This window comes from Hyperolius riggenbachi, chromosome 10 (assembly GCF_040937935.1).
Source record: "Hyperolius riggenbachi isolate aHypRig1 chromosome 10, aHypRig1.pri, whole genome shotgun sequence".
NCBI lineage: Eukaryota > Metazoa > Chordata > Amphibia > Anura > Hyperoliidae > Hyperolius > Hyperolius riggenbachi.
The window spans coordinates 234,951,809-234,970,784 of record NC_090655.1 but is presented as its reverse complement, the minus strand read 5'-3'; the positions used below and the strand labels follow the sequence as shown (position 1 = coordinate 234,970,784).

General features: G+C 44.1%; 1 protein-coding gene across 1 annotated transcript; it reads right to left on the bottom strand.

Moving 5' to 3' along the window:
* Positions 1–2,464: 2,464 nt before the first annotated feature.
* LOC137534842 (gastrula zinc finger protein XlCGF57.1-like) lies at positions 2,465–14,642 on the bottom strand. The gene is made up of 8 exons (XM_068256510.1): positions 14,524–14,642; positions 12,809–12,926; positions 11,070–11,204; positions 10,928–10,981; positions 9,350–9,503; positions 9,130–9,236; positions 8,874–9,018; positions 2,465–4,808 (listed from the first exon to the last, which is right to left on the bottom strand). Exons 2-8 carry the CDS (start codon positions 12,884–12,886, stop codon positions 3,880–3,882), a joined length of 1,602 nt encoding a protein of 533 aa, XP_068112611.1. The 5' UTR covers positions 12,887–12,926; positions 14,524–14,642; the 3' UTR covers positions 2,465–3,879.
* Positions 14,643–18,976: the final 4,334 nt, after the last annotated feature.

Here is an 18,976-nt window from a genome sequence, read left to right as displayed (position 1 = left end):
ATACTGTATACTGGCATTATAATCAGTGACAGACCTGAAAGTCACAAAACATCCAGTGATCTGGCAGAGTTGGTGGTAGATGTCTGTAGAACTGCTCCTCTCCCCAGCAAAACTGAGCTGGCTGGACTCAAGAAAAACCTTGCCCACAAACTCACCCCCATTCCCATGAACAAAACTTTGGCTGGGCCCCCCTGCAATAGTTTATACCCCTCACCCCCCTCCACCGATATAGCAGAGGGTTACAGTGTCATATAATAACTGTTCTCAGCGGAGCTACACTCCTCTCTTCAGTCGCACTGTACAGTCAATATCCTTGCTGTTCCTGTCTATGTATGCCATGTGATACGCTGCATCAGGTGTCGCAAGAAAATAGACTGAAGAGAGGAGTGAGGAGGACATGCAACTCTGCTGAGAACAGGTCATGTCTGACACTGCCGAGCTTTGCATCTAACCACAGATTTGGGTCTTGGGTGGGGAGAGGCAGGTGCTGGGTGGGAGAGGCAGGTGAGGGTATTGGTTGATGAGATGGGGCTGTATAAGGGAGAGATAGGTGAGAGTGTTTGGTGGAGAGAAAGGTGAGGTGGGTGCTGGGTGGGAAGAGGCAGGTGAGGTTGTATGAGGGTGTTGGGTGGGGAGAGGCAGGTGTTGGTTGGGAAGAGGCAGGTGAGGGTGTTGGGTAAGGAGAGGCAGATGGGGTTGTATGAGGGCCTTGGATAGGAAGAGACAGGTGAGAGTGTTTGGTGGAGAGAGACAGGTGAGGGTGCTGGGTGGGGAAAGGCAGGTGAGGCTGTAGGTTGGGAAAAGACAGGTGAGGGTGCTCGGTGGGGAGAGGCAGGTGAGGCTGTCTGAGGGTTCTGGGCAGGGAGAGAAAACATGTAGAGAGAGATTGCACAGCATCGGTCACACTGCCAGTCACATGCTTGGCCATAGCAGCTTCAAACACTCTGACCACTTCAGTCCAGTTCTCCTCTAAGCTAATGTGCAATTACCGGAAAGGAGACAGAGCTTTCCAGTAAGAGAAGGACAAAGATAAATATGGTTCAGTGGGCTAAGCGGATGGGCCAGCGAGGGGTTAGATACCTGCTGCCTGGAATTGGAAAATGGAAAGGGGGGGGGGGGGGGGGAGTGAAATTGGGATGGTGGAGCTGAATTCAGCTGCAGAAGAATCTGTACCTGTGTCGGTGGTTTCCCTGGTAACCCCAAGGTATATTATTATTATTTAGTATATATAGCGCCAACATCTTCCGCAGCGCTTTACAGAGTATATATAGGCTCGTCACTAACTGTCCCTCAGAGGAGCTCACAATCTAATCCCTACCATAGTCATATGTCTATGTATGTATCATGTAGTGTATGTATTGTAGTCTAGGGCCAATTTTGGGGAGAAGCCAATTAACTTATCTGTATGTTTTTGGGATGTGAGAGGAAACCGGAGTGCCCGGAGGAAACCCATGCAGACACGGGGAGAACATACCAATTCCTTGCAGATCTTGACCTGGCTTGGAATCGAACTGGGACCCAACGCTGCAAGGCGAGAGCACTAACCACTATACCACTGTGCTGACCAGTGGCATATATGTGCCACATGTTGAGAAACTGTGCCTTAGAGGAAAAAATAACATCTCTATATTCTACTGGGAAAGGAAGGATCCACAGTGACAACTGCACACTAATTTATTTAGCACTTACATGTTAGCACCTTAGCACTACTGTACTTTGCCGTTTACCCCTGATGAAGTCCCCACCTTTGAGGGGCAAAACATGTTGAGTTTTTGTGGGGTGGTGTGTATTTTTTGAAGGTACATAAATACTAGGGAGAAGATATGAGGGGCCTCTGATACTTTAGGAAAGGCTAGAACCTCCTAAGATAAAGGTCAGTAAGATTATAGCTTTGCATCCTCCCTTCCCCACTCCATTTGGTATTTTAAGATCACTTTTATAGGTATACTGTAGATATAGCTCACTGATCACTCTTTTTTTTATTATTTCTCTATTAAAAGTTGCCTTTTAGCAATACTAATCCTCTCTTACCTATATAGAACTGTGATTCTTTTGCAAATCAGATACTGCATAATTTGTTTAGGATTGTCTTAGGCGTTGTCATCTTCACTGACATCCCTTGTCCAAACACAACCAGATGTCTGCCACGACTAGAGATGATCACAGATATGCAAATTATTCCAAGTCGATGCAAATGTATGCAAATTCTTATGCAAATATATGCAGCTTGAAAATGGACCAATCAATTTAAACCTGGGTTTAAATTGATTGGTCCATTTTCAAACTGCATACATTTGCATAACATGTGCATAATTTTGGAACAATTTGCATCTCATTGATCATCTGTAGCCACCAAGTGTTCTAAAATCTATTTATTGTATCATAAACAGGCAAGTTCATTACTGAAAATACTGAGAACACACAGATATCCTAATTTAATTTATATAATTTATTAAACAACAGAAATATTTATGCATTGAAGTACAGAAAAAAAAAACATTGAAGATACACTAACAAATAAACAATCTAGCCCAGAGTAAAATAAAAAATGATGGAAGAAATATGTACGTTTGTGTTGGTCTGATCCAGTTCTTAGGGTTACAGTTGCAGCTGCCGTAAGATCCCTTCATTGCAGTTAAAGTTCCTCTGGACGGCTCCTGCTGAAGAACTCAAGGCAGCTGGGTGACAGCAGGAATGTCATGTACAGAAGCAATTATACAGTACTCCAGTTTACAGAGCCTGCTTGCTATATAGAGGACAGTATATGTACATCCTATGGAGCTCTGTGAGTCTCATACATCCTGTGCAATTAATAAGCAGAGCATACATGGTAGCAGACGCCAGTGCACATCACCCCCTCGGGGATCTTTGCACCATTAGAGACCAGCAAACTCGGGAAATGCAGAGGTATATTTTCACCTCTTTCCCATTCCTCTGGCAATCGCTGCTCTCCTTTATACTCCAACTGCATGCACCACAGACATCATCAAGCCAGGAACCGGTACACGTGGCAGAGGAGGCTGGATGGGATGAAATATATGTTGTGACCTAGCTTGCTTGATCCCATATACTGTTGACATGACAGTATAATTTTACCAGAGAGAAAACTGTACGGACTCCTCCCCCCATCATCACAAACATGCTGAGGTCAGAGAGGAACTTGGAACTATCCAGAGAGGAGCACAAACCACTCTCAGCAAAGTATAACGAGTAAGACTCTTTGTGGACAGCACTGCAGCTACAGCAGAGTAACATACTGACAAGAATCTGCTGAGCTGCAGTACAGGCTACTAAGTATTACTCCTTCAGCAGTAGAAAGAGGAGCCACTGACATGCTTGCTGCAGGGATCTCTGGGTCACCTGACTGCTTCCCTTTCCAAAGAAAAATATGTTTGTTGTGTGAGTAATGTCACAGCTCCCTACTCACCATTACTAACAATGACAATTCCAGGAGGGTGAACTGGGGCTTCCGTTTGAGTTCCTCAACATTTTTTGCCTAGACTTGATTCTGGCAGATTTCCACATCATTACAGAATACATCTCCTCCTTAATTGGTGTTATTTCCTTATATGGTCATTACAGTATGTGACCTGCCCCAGAGACATCCACACTGACCTCTACTGTACTTCTCTAGTAGGATTATCAGCAACACAGGGAGGAAGCATGACTGAGTCATCTTATCTCTGGTAAAAGACATGCAATAGGGAACAGAAGCCCGCAAGGACCAAGCCCAGTGTGTGACCATCAGTCCCACTGAAGGATAACTACCTCAGGACAAGAGAGGGGGGAGTGGGAATCCCCCATTATGACTGAGTCTCCTGACCTGCAGTCACCTGCAAAATTATTGCAGGAAACTCCACAATACGTTCTTCACCCAAATCAGGGGTGTTGCCTTTTCTTGTGCCTTGTAAGATATGCTTTGTCTGTGAAACGTTTCCCACACTCTGAACAGGAAAAGGGGTAGTCACCTCTATGATATCTCTGATGCCTATGGAGTGATATTTTAAGAGTAAAACTCTTCCCACAATCTGAGCAAGTAAAAGGACGATCAGCTGTGTGAGTTTTCTGGTGTCTTAAAAGGCTTTCTTTTAAACTGTAACTTTTACCACATTGTGAACAGGAGAAGGGATGCTCGTCTGAGTGAACTGCCTGGTGACTAAGGAGGTGCGATTTGAGAATAAAACATTTCCCACACTCTGAGCAGCAAAATGGACGTTCACCCGTGTGAATTTTTTGGTGTCTAAGGAGGTTGCCTCTTGTAATGAAACATTTCCCACACTCTGAGCAAGGAAAGGGGCGCTCACCTGTGTGACTTTTCTGGTGACTTAGAAGGTGTGATTTGAGCTTGAAACATTTCCCACACTCAGAGCAAAAAAAAGGACGTGCCCCTGTGTGACTTCTCTGGTGATTGATAAGATCTGTATTTGTGTTAAATGACCGTTCACACTCAGAACAAGGATAAGGCCACTCACCTGTATGAACTCTTTGATGTCTAATAAGGCCTGATTTATACCTGCAATATTTCCCACACTCTGAACATTGAAATATCGGCATCTGCTGCGAGTGTGTCTGTTGGTGCACACCAAGAGCTGATCTAGTTTTAAAACATTTGCTGCATTCAGGACAGGAAAACATCTGGTTGTCTGTATGTCTGGTGGCATGATGGGATGTATCACAAGAGGACTCATTCATTTCAGGCAGCTCTGTTTCTGTACTAGCTCTGTGACATGGTGAATGAATATCTGCAGTATCCTCTGTCTGTAACATAAGATGTTCCTCTGAGGTGTTCCCGGCATCATGTCCCCCTGCTGGAGGGAAAATGTAACTGTCTTATGTTCACCAGTTAGGACAGATATGTTGGTGCAATAGTTACTATGTCACTAGCTGTCATAGAATTATCACAAACACTGGAGAATTATATACAGTAATGGCACATTAATCATATGGAATGGAGATGAACCTCCTTTTACCTCATGTGTTGGTGCTATGATGTTATACTGAGTAATGGAGATGGGCCTTTCATATGGTGTACAGTATCTCCTCCTCATTTGTTGGTGCTATGATGTTATACTGCGGAATGGAGATGGACCTCTCATATGGTGTACAGTATCTCCTCCTCATTTGTTGGTGCTATGATGTTATACTGAGGAATGGAGATGGGCCTTTCATATGGTGTACAGTATCTCCTCCTCATTTGTTGGTACTATGATGTTATAATGAGGAATGGAGATGGGCATTTCATATAGTGTACAGTATCTCCTCCTCATTTGTTGGTACTATGATGTTATACTGAGGAATGGAGATGGGCCTTTCATATGGTGTACAGTATCTCCTCCTCATTTGTTGGTACTATGATGTTATACTGAGGAATGGAGATGGGCCTTTCATATAGTGTACAGTATCTCCCCCTCTTTTGTTGGTACTATGAGGTTATATTGAGGAATGGAGATGGGCCTTTCATATGGTGTACAGTATCTCCTCATTTGTTGGTACTATGATGTTATACTGAGGAATGGAAATGGGCCTTTCATATGGTGTACAGTATCTCCTCCTCATTTGTTGGTACTATGATGTTATACTGAGGAATGGAGATGGGCTTTTCATATGGTGCACAGTATCTCCTCCTCATTTGTTGGTATTATGATGTTATACTGAGGAATGGAGATGGACCTATCATATGGTGTACAGTATCTTCTCCTCATTTGCTAGTACCATGATGTTATACTGAGGAATATAGATAGGCCTCTCATATGGTGTACAGTATCTCCTCCTCATTTGTTGGTACTATGATGTTATGCCGAGGAATGGAGATGGGCCTCTCATATGGTGTACAGTATCTCCTCCTCATTTGTTGGTACTATGATGTTTTACTGAGGAATGGAGATGGGCCTTTCATATGGTGTACAGTATCTCCTCCTTATTTGTTGGTATTATTATGTTATACTGAGGAATGGAGATGGGCCTTTCATATGGTGTACAGTATCTCCTCCTCATTTGTTGGTGCTATGATGTTATACTGAGGAATGGAGATGGGCCTTTCATATGGTGTACAGTATCTCCTCCTCATTTGTTGGATCCATGATGTTATGCTGAGGAATGGAGATGGACCTTTCATATGGTGTACAGTATCTCCTCCTCATTTGTTGGATCTATGATGTTATGCTGAGGAATGGAGATGGGCCTTTCATATGGTGTACAGTATCTCCTCCTCATTTGTTGGATCCAGGATGTTATGCTGAGGAATGGAGATGGACCTTTCATATGGTGTACAGTATCTCCTCCTCATTTGTTGGTGCTATGATGTTATACTGAGGAATGGAGATGGGCCTTTTATATGGTGTACAGTATCTCCCCCTCATTTGTTGGATCTATGATGTTATACTGAGGAATGGAGATGGGCCTTTCATATGCTGTACAGTATCTCCTCCTCATTTGTTGGTATTATGATGTTATACTGAGGAATGGAGATGGGCCTTTCATATGCTGTACAGTATCTCCTCCTCATTTGTTGGTATTATGATGTTATACTGAGGAATGGAGATGGGCCTTTCATATGGTGTACAGTAACTTCTACTCATTTGCTAGTACCATGATGTTATACTGAGGAATATAGATAGGCCTCTCATATGGTGTACAGTATCTCCTCCTCATTTGTTGGTACTATGATGTTATGCCGAGGAATGGAGATTGGCCATTCATATGGTGTACAGTATCTTCCCCTTGTTTGTTGGTACTATGATGTTATACTGAGGAATGGAGATGGACCTTTAATATGGTGTACAGTATCACCCCCTCATTTGTTGGTACTATGATGTTAAACTGAGGAAAGGAGATGGACGTTCCATATGGTGTACAGTATCTCCTCCTCATTTGTTGGAGCTATGATGTTATACTGAGGAAAGGAGATGGACCTTTCATATGGTGTACAGTATCTCCTCCTCATTTGTTGGCACTATGATGTTATACTGAGGAATGGAGATGGACCTTTCATATGGTGTACAGCAGGGGTCCCCAACCTTTTTGAGCCCGGGGCCCACTATCCCGACCAAAATTTTCTCCGGGGGTTGTTTGGGGGCGTGGCTAGTGGCGGCGGCAGCCCTTCTTTTTTCCCAGATTCATTAGTATAGCAAGTATAGTTAGCCCAGTATAGCAAGTACAGTTACCACAGTATAGCAAGTACAGTTAGCCCAGAATAGCAAGTATAGTTAGCCCAGTATAGCTGCCCCAGTGTCGCCAGTACAGTTAGCCCAGTGTAGCCAGTAGTTAGCCCAGTATAGCTGCCCCAGTGTCGCCAGTAGTTAGCCCAGTGTAGCCAGTAGTTAGCCCAGTGTAGCTGCCCCAGTGTCGCCAGTAGTTAGCCCAGCGTTGCCAGTAGTTAGCCCAGTATAGGTGCCCCAGTGTCGCCAGTAGCTACCCCAGTATAGCTAGTACAGTTAGCTCAGTGTCGCCAGTAGTTACCCCAGTATAGCTGCCCCAGTGCACCTAGGAGAGGTGCCCTAACCCCCCCCCCCCCCCCCCCCCCCCCCCCCGCGGCAGCCGCTCCTGTTACCTTATGAGCGGGCGGTCGCTTCCTTATATTCCCCATAGCTCCTCTCCTCTTGCAGCATCTCGTATTACAGCAGCGCTTCCCGCGCGGCTGCTGTAAGGAAGGGAAGGAAGCAGGGCAGCGGCTTCCTATAGCGGCGATCGCCGTTACCATGGGAACGCTGCCCCACCTCCTTCCGTCCTTACAGCAGCTGCACAGGAAGCGCTGCTGTACAAGATGCTTCAAAGAGGAGAAGGGCTATGGGGAATATAAGGAAGAAAGCGGCCGGCCGCATAAGATAAAAGGAGCGGCGGCGGGGGGAGAGAGAGAGGGAGAAAGGCCAGATCCACCGCGGCCCCCCAGAAATCTGCTCACGGACCACTTGGGGGCCGCGGCCCCCAGGTTGGGGACCTCTGGTGTACAGTATCTCCTCCTCATGTGTTGGTACTATGATGTTATACTAATGAATGGGGATGGACCTTTCATGTGGTGTACAGTATCTCCTCCTTGTTTGTTGGTGCTATGATGTTTTGCTGAGGAATGGAGATGGGCCTTTCATATGGTGTACAGTATCTCATTCTCATTTGTTGGTGCTATGATGTTACACTGAGGAATGGAGATGGGCCTTTCATATGGTGTACAGTATCCCCTCCTCATTTGTTGGTACTATGATGTTATACTGAGGAAAGGGGATGGGCCTTTCATATGGTGTACAGTATCTCCTCCCCATTTGTTGGTACTATGATGTTACACTGAGGAATGGAGATGGACCTCTCATATGGTGTACAGTATCTTCTACTCATTTGTTGGTACTATGATGTTATACTGAGGAAAAGAGATGAGTGTTTCATATGGTGTACAGTATCTCCTCCTCATTTGTTGGTGCTATGATGTTATACTGAGGAATGGAGATGGACCTTTCATATGGTGTACAGTATCTCCTCCTCATTTGTTGGTACTATGATGTTATACTGAGGAAAAGAGATGAGTGTTTCATATGGTGTACAGTATCTCCTCCTCATTTGTTGGTACTATGATGTTATACTGAGGAATGGAGATGAGCCTTTCATATGGTGTACAGTATCTCCTCCTCATTTGTTGGTACTATGATGTTATACTGAGGAATGGAGATGGGCCTTGCATATGGTGTACAGTAACTCCTCCTCATTTGTTGGTGCTATGATGTTATACTGAGGAATGGAGATGGATCTTTCATATGGTGTACAGCATCTCCTACTTATTTGTTGGTTCCAGTCTAGTTCAGTATAATAGTGCTGCATAAAATTGCTACTAAATATCTAAGAAACCAGTAAAGATAAACAGAGATACAGCCATCATTCTTAATTACCTGTGTTACTAGCTACATAATATTTCTTCTCTTCTTCCTCTATAAATGCCTCCATCATGTCACCCTCCTCTGTAGACAGCAGATCACACCTCACAATGGTCTCTTCTTCTTTAAACTTCTGTTGCGTTTCAGCCAATTCTTTACTCTAAGCCCATACAATAATAGCAATAAAATAATATTATGAACAGTTGATGACCTATAAACAGAGTTTATACAGAAGAACATGATGGCATTTAGTTTTAGGAACCCTTCTGACCTCTAGATTCTGATTTTGATATACAAATGTGGAATATTCCTGTGGACAATCCTGGGAATAAAGAGGACCTGTACATCTCTCTGGTGGGTTTCTGTTACTGGATCCATCTGTAGAAAACACAAACATTGACTGAATACATTGTGATTATTATATGATGGGGGATGTAAGTGGACTCTCCATATCGCTCTCTTCTTTACAAGCAATTAAAGTCTCCTCTTACCTGGTGATGTGAGGGACAGTTTATTCTCCATCATGGTGTCCTTGTAGAGGTCCTTGATTCCTTCCATATGCTGACTAGTCTCTATATCTATTTCCTCCTCTTCATCTTTTATTTCTTCTTTAACAGTAACAATGATATCAGTCATGCATAAACCCTGAAAGTATAAGGAGATACATAATAGTAACAGAGTAGTCAAACTGCCCCTCTCAGCACTCCTGCTCTGCTCACTGGGGCATGCACATGGTCTTTCCCTGCACTACTGTCTATGGGCTCATTCTGTTGGTTTGGCGCATGCTGCTGTGTCAGGTTCTACCTCGTAGCGGGATTATTTTGTCAGTTTTGTTTCATTAGTCTGAGCATTGACAATTCTGTTACCGGTGTCCCTGGTGTGACCCTGGCCCTCCTGACCAATCTCCATCTGCCATTCCTGTTCTATGGCCTGGCTCGTCTGGCCATTCCTGCTCTTATGCTCCTGCTATCACTGCAGCCTGTGACCTCAACCACACCTGTTATATATGTCAGCCCTGTGCTCATATAAAGGTGCCCACTAACGGTACAATATTCATAGATGATCAAATGTTCAAATGATCATAGAGATCAGACTGGCTGAAATGAGAAGGGCGAGATGCTGTCAGTCAATAATAAAATGATTATTATGTCAATTGTTTCCCCTGCCAATGGACGATCGGTCCAGTGGACTTATCTCTCTCTCTTTATTATCATATCAGACAGTCAATCATGTATGAAAATTGTACCGTTAATGGTGATTTCAAGTCTGTTATCCACCATTGCTAACCTCAGCCTGTGACCTCATCCTCATCTGTTATTTGCCAGCCCTGACCTCAGCCTGTGACCTCATTCTGAGTCTGTTACTCGCAAGCCCTGACCTCAGCCTGTGACTTTATCTGAGGCTGTTATTCGCCAGCCCTGACCTTAGCCTGTGTATTAGACAATGTCTGCCCATTCCTGTCCATGACTTTGACTAAAGGTGCCAACACATCTGGCAATGAAGGGCAGATTGACCAAGAGACAGATCTCTCTCTGATCAGAAAGAAATCTGTTGCCTGCCCATACACTGCAAGCCGGTTCCCGATCGACTTCAGCATGGAATCTACCAGGAATCAGCCTAGTGATGCCGCCTCCACCGCCTGTCTTTCCCCCAAATGTAAATGTGTTCCCACTCTCTCCCGGTACCCGTGCAGAGTAAAATCTCACCTGTCCCACTGCTGTGACTCACTCAAGTACCACCACTGCATGTACCATGCGGAGAATGCACCACTTGGTGCCACATGGGTGTAACATAGGCCAGGAGTCATGGCAGCGGGACAGGTATGATTTTACACTGCGTAGGCAACGTGAGGGGGGGAAGTTGTGGGCAGCGTCTGTTGCATTTGTCCTGATATCGAATGCTGTTACCAACCACCGGTAGCAGTCTGTCGCCCCTTCTGGAGTAGACACTTATACTCTGCTCCTTGGGACAGCCTACGCCAACTCCTGGTGGTATAGGAACAACAGAACCTTAAACATATGTATATAAATCATAGCATATAAAACGCTGCTTATCCATCAATCTTCTACCTGATGATTCTCCTCCTGATCCTTCTGAGCATTCAGACGCTCCCCATCCTCCTCCTGCAATGCAGGGAATAGGGAAGAATGAGACACAATACAGGGAAGAGGGATAGGTACAAAATGCCCCATAATTCCCAGCAACACTCACCTCTCCCACAAGCAGCTCCATCAATTTCCTGGTGACTTCCAGAATCTTCTGTTTCGCGTATCTCTTGGATATAAAGGGATGAGGTGGGGGCACTGTGATAGTCACATGACCATCAGACATTACTGGATGATAATTCTGCATGGGAAGCACAACAATAATATCATGTAACATTTCCAGGATCCCCCTAATCTTTTCAGTTAAGTGTGTGTTTATGATGTCATGTTTATGATGTCATCTTTCCTCCCAGAATCCTTATCACTCTGCTGAAGTGTGTGCTTTATTAAAGAGACACTGAAGCGAGACTAAATCTCGCTTCAGCTCTCATATATAGCAGGGGCATGTGTGCCCCTGCTAAAACGCTGCTATCCCGCGGCTGAACGAGGGTCCCTGACCCCCCAACCCACCCCCGCAAACCTTGGTCGCAGACTTGGTCGCTGATTTTGCTTCCTGGAGGCAAGGGCTAACGGCTGCAGCCCTGCCTCCCAGCGCGTCTATCAGACGCGCATCGCCGCCTCTCCCCCGCCCCTCTCAGTGAAGGAAGACTAAGAGGGGCGGGGGAGAGGCGGAGATACGCGCTGACAGACGCGCGTGGGGCAGGGCTGCGGTGGTTAGCCCTGCCCCAATGCAGAAGCGCTCCCCCGCATTACGGAGGGGATTTGGGGGGACAGGGACCCCCGTTAAGCCGCGGGATAGCGGCGTTTTAGCAGGGGCACACGTGCCCCTGCTATATATGAGGTCTGAAGCGAGATCTATTCTCGCTTCAGACTCTCTTTAAAGTGTACCCGACGCGACATGTGGCATGAAGAGATAAACGTGTATGTAGAGGGCAAAACATATAAATAATGAGGCTGTTTTACTTGTTTTATTTTGCAGCCTGAAAGAGTTAATTTCTAGGCATGGAAGTGACAGCTTCTGTCTTGTTGGTACTTTGTTGGGAATATAGTAAACCTCACTGATAAGTAGATTACACCAATAAAACTTTTGAGAGCAGAAGTAGATTTAAAAAAAGGTCAATAGTTTACGTATTTTAACTCTGGGACACTTAATAGACCGCCACTGAGCAAAGGCAACAAAACATTCAAACTACTTTGTAAATGTTTTAAATATAAAATCAAATCATCGGATATCTAAAAGGTAATTTTTAGGAGTAGAAAGATACATGCAATGGTTTATCTCATCAGTTTATTTTCACCTTGAGTTTACTTTAACAAAGATAACAGTGATGTCGCATGACCTCCCAAAATCCTCCTCACTTCTCCAGTCAGGTGTGTGTTTTATAAGCAAAGATAAGAGTACTCCATTAATACAGCCAACAGTGATGTCATGTGACCTCCCAGAATCCACCTTTCTGGTCAGGTGTATGTTTTATAAAGAGAGACAAGAAACAGCAACCCTGAAAGTAAACAACCTGTATTTCCCACCTCATTTCCTCCCTATTCCTTTAGGTTGGAAGCTCACAAGCTCAGGGCTCTCTCCCTTTTGTGTCTTGTAAAATGTATGTTTTGTTACTCACCATAGATTTGTCACAGTAACTTACATGGTTTATTGTATTGTCATTTGTGCCAATGTGTGTATATTACATTCCCTTGTTTGTTTCTTCCATACTACAGCACAAAGAAAGATGATGGTGGAATATAAATCATTAATAATAATAAATCTCCTTCACCTCTCTGGTCAGGCGTGTGTTTCATAAATAGAAATAAGAATGACATCATGTGACCTCCCAGAATCCTCCTCACCTCTCCGGTCAGCAGGCAGATGATCTCCAGTGTGAGGTTGAATATCCTCTCAGTCATGTGACTCCAGTCCTCCTCCATCTTCAGTGGTGTGGTTATGTGATCTGTAGAGGATGCTCTGCTTTGTGAATGGACAATAGGTTGAGAATTATTTGGAGGGCAGGACTCTGGACTAGATTTCTAAAGGTCATACATGGAGATTGGCAATGAGTTTCAAATAATTCATGCTTGCATGCAAATTGTATGCAGTCTGGAATAGGGCCAATCAGCAGTGAGTATGATTGGCCCTAGTTCAAGCTCCGCATAATTTGCATGGAAGGCAGAATTCCTAGCATGTCAGTGATATTATCTCTAGTCATAGAGGGAAGATTCCCCTAATACCTGACTACAGAAACAGAGAAAAACACAACAGAAAAATAAATGAAATGATAAAACTCCGGCGGTGTCTGTTACCTGGATATCATCATCGTGATAGCTTTGTATCTAAATATTATTCTACAAAAACTATATTCTATGTACCTGATTTAAATAAGTCCCCTCCCCCGTGTGGTTTTCTGTAGATTTTTGTTAACTAACATCTATCAGTATTATGTTTTTCAAACTACACATCAATATATATAACTAGTGACACAAGTATTTGTACTTGTGCCACTGGTTGTCCTGATTGTACAGTATGCTGAACTCCTCATGCATCTATGCTCCCCAGTGTTGTATGTTTATGTAGTTTCTACAGCGCTAATGAAGATGTTGCTGCTATACAAAAGATAATAATAACAGTCAAAACACAAAGAACAAATAAGCAAAATATAATTTCATGATTCAAGCCACACCGTGTCTCTCTACTATCACTATTAATCAATCCTTTTCCTTCATATTAAAGGGAAGGTTCAGGGACACTAAAAAAAAAAAAATCGAAATCCACTTACCTGGGGCTTCCTCCAGGTAAGTGGATTTCGATTTTTTTTTTAGTGTCCCTGAACCTTCCCTTTAACATTTGTAAATAAAAAATGCATACGTTTAAAAAATGAGACTAGAGTTTAGAGTGACGTAAACACATTTTTATACAAAAAAAGTACAGATAAGTTAATTGGCTTCCCTAGACTATGATGGACATATAACTGTGGTAGTATGATTGTGAGCTCCTCTGAGGGATAGTTAGGGACATGGCTATGAACTCTGTAAAGCACTGCGGAAGATGTCAACACTATATAGATGATAAAAAATACAATATATACATTACACATATCTGTACATGGGTCCTGACACAGGGACAATAAAGAAGAGAGAGGAACAGAGGGATTTGTGCTCTAGAGGCATTGTCCCTCTATTTGAAGAGAGAGGGAGAGCGAGAGAGGGGGAGAGAGAGAAAGAAGGTGGGAGAGAGAGAAAGAAGGTGAGAGAGAGAGAGAGAAGGGGAGAGAGGGAGTCGGAGAGAGAAAGAGGGAGTGGGAGAGAGGGGGGGGGGGGAGAGAAAGAAGGGGGGAGAGAAAGAAGGGGGGAGAGAAAGAAGGGGGGAGAGAAAAAGAAGGGGGGGAGAGAGAAGGGAGGGAGAGAGAGAGAGGGAGAGAGAGTGAGGGAGAGAGAGTTAGCAAGAGTTTTGCTTTGGCAATGCTAAATGTATTTGGTCCTGCCAATAAAGCTGATTGGATTGGATGAGAGAGAGAGAGAACATAATATTATACACATAATATAATACATCTTATAAATTAGAATCTTACAATATCTCTTCTGCCAGTCTAAGTAATGTCTCCACTCGACTTCCTTCTACTTCACCTCCCACTTCCTCTCTGTGCAATGCATGACATCGCTTCCTGTCTGTATGTCCCTCCCCTTTCCTTTCCTCTACTGAAGTGTGTAGATGTTGAAGGGACTCTCGTGTCTGTTTTTCTCATAAAGAATCCACTTTCCGAAGTGAGTGATAAAGTGACGGTGGGAATCCCTCTGCTGCTCTCAGATCCTGAATAAAGCAAAAGCACATTTACAATTCTTCACAAGCACAACACAAAGTACTGTATACTGGCATTATAACAGACCCCTCAGTGACAGATCTGAAAGTAACAAAACCTCCAGTGATCTGATGGAGTTAGTGGAAGATGGCTGTAGAGCTGCTCCTATTTATGTGCTCCACTGTACACTGCACGTGTGCAGCAGAGCAGAAGCCGGTGGTGTTGTGGCATTTGGTGCAACCTATCAGAATTTACGGGTACAGTGAAAAATGGTGCCGGTTAAATAATGGCGCCGCTAAAGTGTGTGTATATATGTGCATGTGTGTGTGTGTGTATGTACATATGTGTGTGTATATATGTGTGTGTGTGTGTGTGTGTATGTACATATGTGTGTGTATATATGTGCATGTGTGTGTGTGTATATGTTTGTGTATGTATATGTGTGTGTGTGTGTATATATGTGTATGTATGTATGTATATGTGTGTGTATATGTTTGTGTGTTTATGTGTGTGTGTGTGTGTGTGTATGTGTGAGTGTGTGTATATATGTGTGTGTGTATGTGTGAGTGTGTGTATGTGTGAGTGTGTGTACACACACACACACCAATTGCTCAGAGAGTTCATTTGGTAGCTAGTGAAAGGTGAGATGTTTTTAACTTCCTTTTCTCCTATTCAGTTGACTCTTGGGTTTTTGGATTAATTCCCACTAGACTGCTTATAAAAACTGGCATTTTGCATGGTAGAGTAGGACTCACTAGATTGGGGACACTTTGGCGCAGTTGGTGAGCTTAATCGCGTTAAAGCGTAACCAAGAGCCCCTGTCACTGTTTTCCTGTTGTGTGTTGCAGTCCCTCTGTATTTGTGTGTGTGTGTGTGTGTGTGTGTGTGTATATACATATACATATATATATATATATATATATATATATATATACATATACATACACACACACACACACAGTGGGAGCAAAACCCATATTCATCCCATAAAACGATAAACATCGTTTTGAAATGTAAGTCATGAAACGATAAATATCGTTTTTAGCGCGCCACCATTTTTAACCACTTCACCACTGAGGGGTTTTACCCCCTGAGCACCAGAGCAATTTTCACCTTTCAGCGCTCCTTCCATTCATTCGTCTATAACTTTATCATTACTTATCGCAATGAAATGAACTATATCTTGTTTTTTCCGCCACCAATTAGGCTTTCTTTAGGTGGGACATTATGCCAAGAATTATTTTTTTCTAAATGTGTTTTAATGGGAAAATAGGAAAAATGTGGGGAAAAAAATAATTATTTTTCAGTTTTCGGCCATTATAGTTTTTAAATAATGCATGCTACTGTAATTAAAACCCATGAAATTTATTTGCCCTTTTGTCCCGGTTATAAAACCATTTAAATTATGTCCCTATCACAATGTTTGGCGCCAATATTTTATTTGGAAATAAAGGTGCATTTTTTTCAGTTTTGCGTCCATCCCTAATTACAAGCCCATAGTTTATAAAGTAACAGTGTTATACCCTCTTGACATAAATATTTAAAAAGTTCAGTCCCTAAGGTAACTATTTATGTATTTTTTTTATTGTAAATTTTTGAATTTTTTTTTAATTACAAAAAAAAAAAAATGGGGAGTGTGGGAGGTAATGAGTTAATTTTGTGTGTAAAAATCATTTATTTGTATGTGAAAAATGTGTAGGGTGTAGTTTACTATTTGGCCACAAGATGGCCACAGTAACTTTTTGTTTTAATGCAACCTCCAAGCGTCCTTCCGGAAGCTTGGAGGAAGTATAAGGAGGCTGGACACGTGAGTTTTTTCTCACAATGATCGTGCTGCCCATAGGAGAGCAGCGGATCATTGTGGGGCTTAGATCAACGAACAGGAATGGATTTTCCCGTTCATTGATCTCTGGGCGAGCGGGCGGCGGCGTGTTTACTAGCGGCGTGTTTACGAGCGGGAGCGCGGACAGCGTCGGGTACGCGGAAAGTACGGATTTCTCCGTCCCTGGGGGTTAAAGGATGGAAAAAGGGACGGAGAAATTCGTACGGGCGGGGATAAAGTGGTTAACTCATAAAACAATAAATATCGTTTTATAATGCAAATTAACGCGGCACCATTTTTACACTGTCAGCTCTGGCGCCATTTTTAACTGATCTGGAATTTATACCCCAGAGGAGAATGGAGGTTAGCGTGTGTCCACAAAAAAAAAAATGTTTGATTTTCCTATTTATTTGGCCAAAACGATCGAATTATATGAAAGTCAAAAAGAATCTTTTTGGTTTTTTTTCCGACCAAGTAAAACGAACGATTCTGCATTTTTTTTTATTTATCTGATCGGACATGTTGGAAAAATGTTTATACTTGATCTAATGGAATAATCGAACAAAATTATCAAATAAAAATAAAAGTGAAAAAATTGTACTATGAATGGGCACCATTAGGCAAAGGAGAGGGAAGGTTAGTGTTGGGGGGGGGGGGGGGTAGTGTTAGGCAGAGGAGAGGTGAGGTTAGTGTTAGGCAGAGGAGAGGGGTGGTTAGAGTTAGGCAGAGGAGAAGGGAGGTTAGAGTTAGGCAAAGGTGAGGGGAGGATAGTGTTGGGGGGGGGGGGGGTAGTGTTAGGCAGAGGAGAGGGGAGGATAGTGTCAGGCAGAGGAGAGGGGAGGATAGTGTTAGGCAGAGGAAAGGGGAGGATAGTGTTAGGCAGAGGAGAGGGGAGGTTAGTGTTAGGCAGAGAAGAGGGGAAGTTAGTGTTAGGCAGAGGAGAGGGGGAGGTTAGTGTTAGGCAGAGGAGAGGGGAGGTTAGTGTTAGGCAGAGGAGAGGGGGAGGTTAGTGTTAGGTAGAGGAGAGGGGGGGGGGGTTAGTGTTAGGCAGATGGAAGGTTAGTGTAATGCAGAGGAGAGGGGGAGGTTAGTGTTAGGCAGAGGAGAGGGAAGGTTAGTGTTAGGCAGAGGAGAGGTGAGTTTAGTGTTAGGCAGAGAAGAGGGGGAGGTTAGTGTTAGGTAGAGGAGAGGGGGGGTTAGTGTTAGGCAGATGGAAGGTTAGTGTAAGGGAGAGGGGAGGTTAGTGTTAGGCAGAGGATAGGGGGAGGTTAGTGTTAGGGAGAGGGGGAGGTTAGTGTTAGGCAGAGGAGAGGTTTGGTGTTAGGGAGAGGAGAGGGGAGGTTAGTGTTAGGCAGAGGGAAGGTTAGTGTTAGGCAGAGGAGAGGGGGAGGTTAGTGTTAGGTAGAGGAGAGGGGGAGGTTAGTGTTAGGCAGATAGAAGCTTAGTGTAAGGCAGAGGGGAGGTTAGTGTTAGGCAGAGGAGAGGGGAAGGTTAGTGTTAGGCAGAGGGAAGGTTCGTGTTAGGCTAGGCAGAGGAGAGGGGGAGGTTAGTGTTAGATAGAGGAGAGGGGAGGTCCAAATCCAAAAAAGCTTTATTGGCAGGACCAAATACATTTAGTATTGCCAAAGCAAAACAAAGCATTAACAAGGGGAGGGGGTTGTAGGAATAAGGGAAGGGTATAGGGGGTTGGGGTACATAGGGTGTAGAGGATGTAAGGAGGAACAGTATGGGGTAGAAAATCAGTGTGTAGCAAGCACCCAAGGAGGGGAAAGGTGATGTGCTATGACTTGCAGTGTCTCTGCACTCCCAGACACTCCAACGACTTCTCCACAGTCAAGTCAGCACCATCCGTAGTATCAAAGCTCTTTATTAGTTAAAAGGTAGCATGACAATCATCACAGCGACAGCAGTGCTGTTTCGGTCAACAGACCTTTCTCAAGCTGCATCGATTAATGTCACTAATGACATTAATCCCCCAGTAGGATGTAGATTTCCTCTCCTCATCTGTGGAGGTGAAATCCTGGATGTGGTCAGAGAGTCTCTGGAAGTGGACAGTCCTCACAGGTGCGTATTTGTTGCAGTGTAGCAGGAAGTGGGCCTCATACTCCAAGACCCCCTGGTCACATTGTCTGCACAGTCTCTCCTCCCGGGGCTTACATGTCTGTCTGTGCCGCCCTGTCTCTATCTCCAGGCTGTGAGCACTCAGACAGTACAGGCTCAGGGTTAGTGTTGATCGAACAGTGTTCGACACTATTCGTTATTCCCCGAGTAATGGGCCGTTCGGGTCCGAGTCGAACACAGCCGAACAACGCATGGTGTTCGTGACGATGCTCGGCCATGCTGCTCGAACTCCTTCCCCCTACTGTGATTGGCCGAGCGTGCACCGAACTTGGCCGAGCATGC

Bases quoted from the DNA above. Each gene is read 5' to 3' on its own strand.
- LOC137534842 (XM_068256510.1), bottom strand. From the start codon at position 12,886: ATGGAGGAGGACTGGAGTCACATGACTGAGAGGATATTCAACCTCACA. The intron at 10,982-11,069 runs GTGAGTGTTGCT...CCTGCATTGCAG, and splicing joins TGGAGCTGCTTGTGGGAGAG to GAGGAGGATGGGGAGCGTCT. The intron at 9,019-9,129 runs GTCAGAAGGGTT...GTATGGGCTTAG, and splicing joins ATCAAAATCAGAATCTAGAG to AGTAAAGAATTGGCTGAAAC.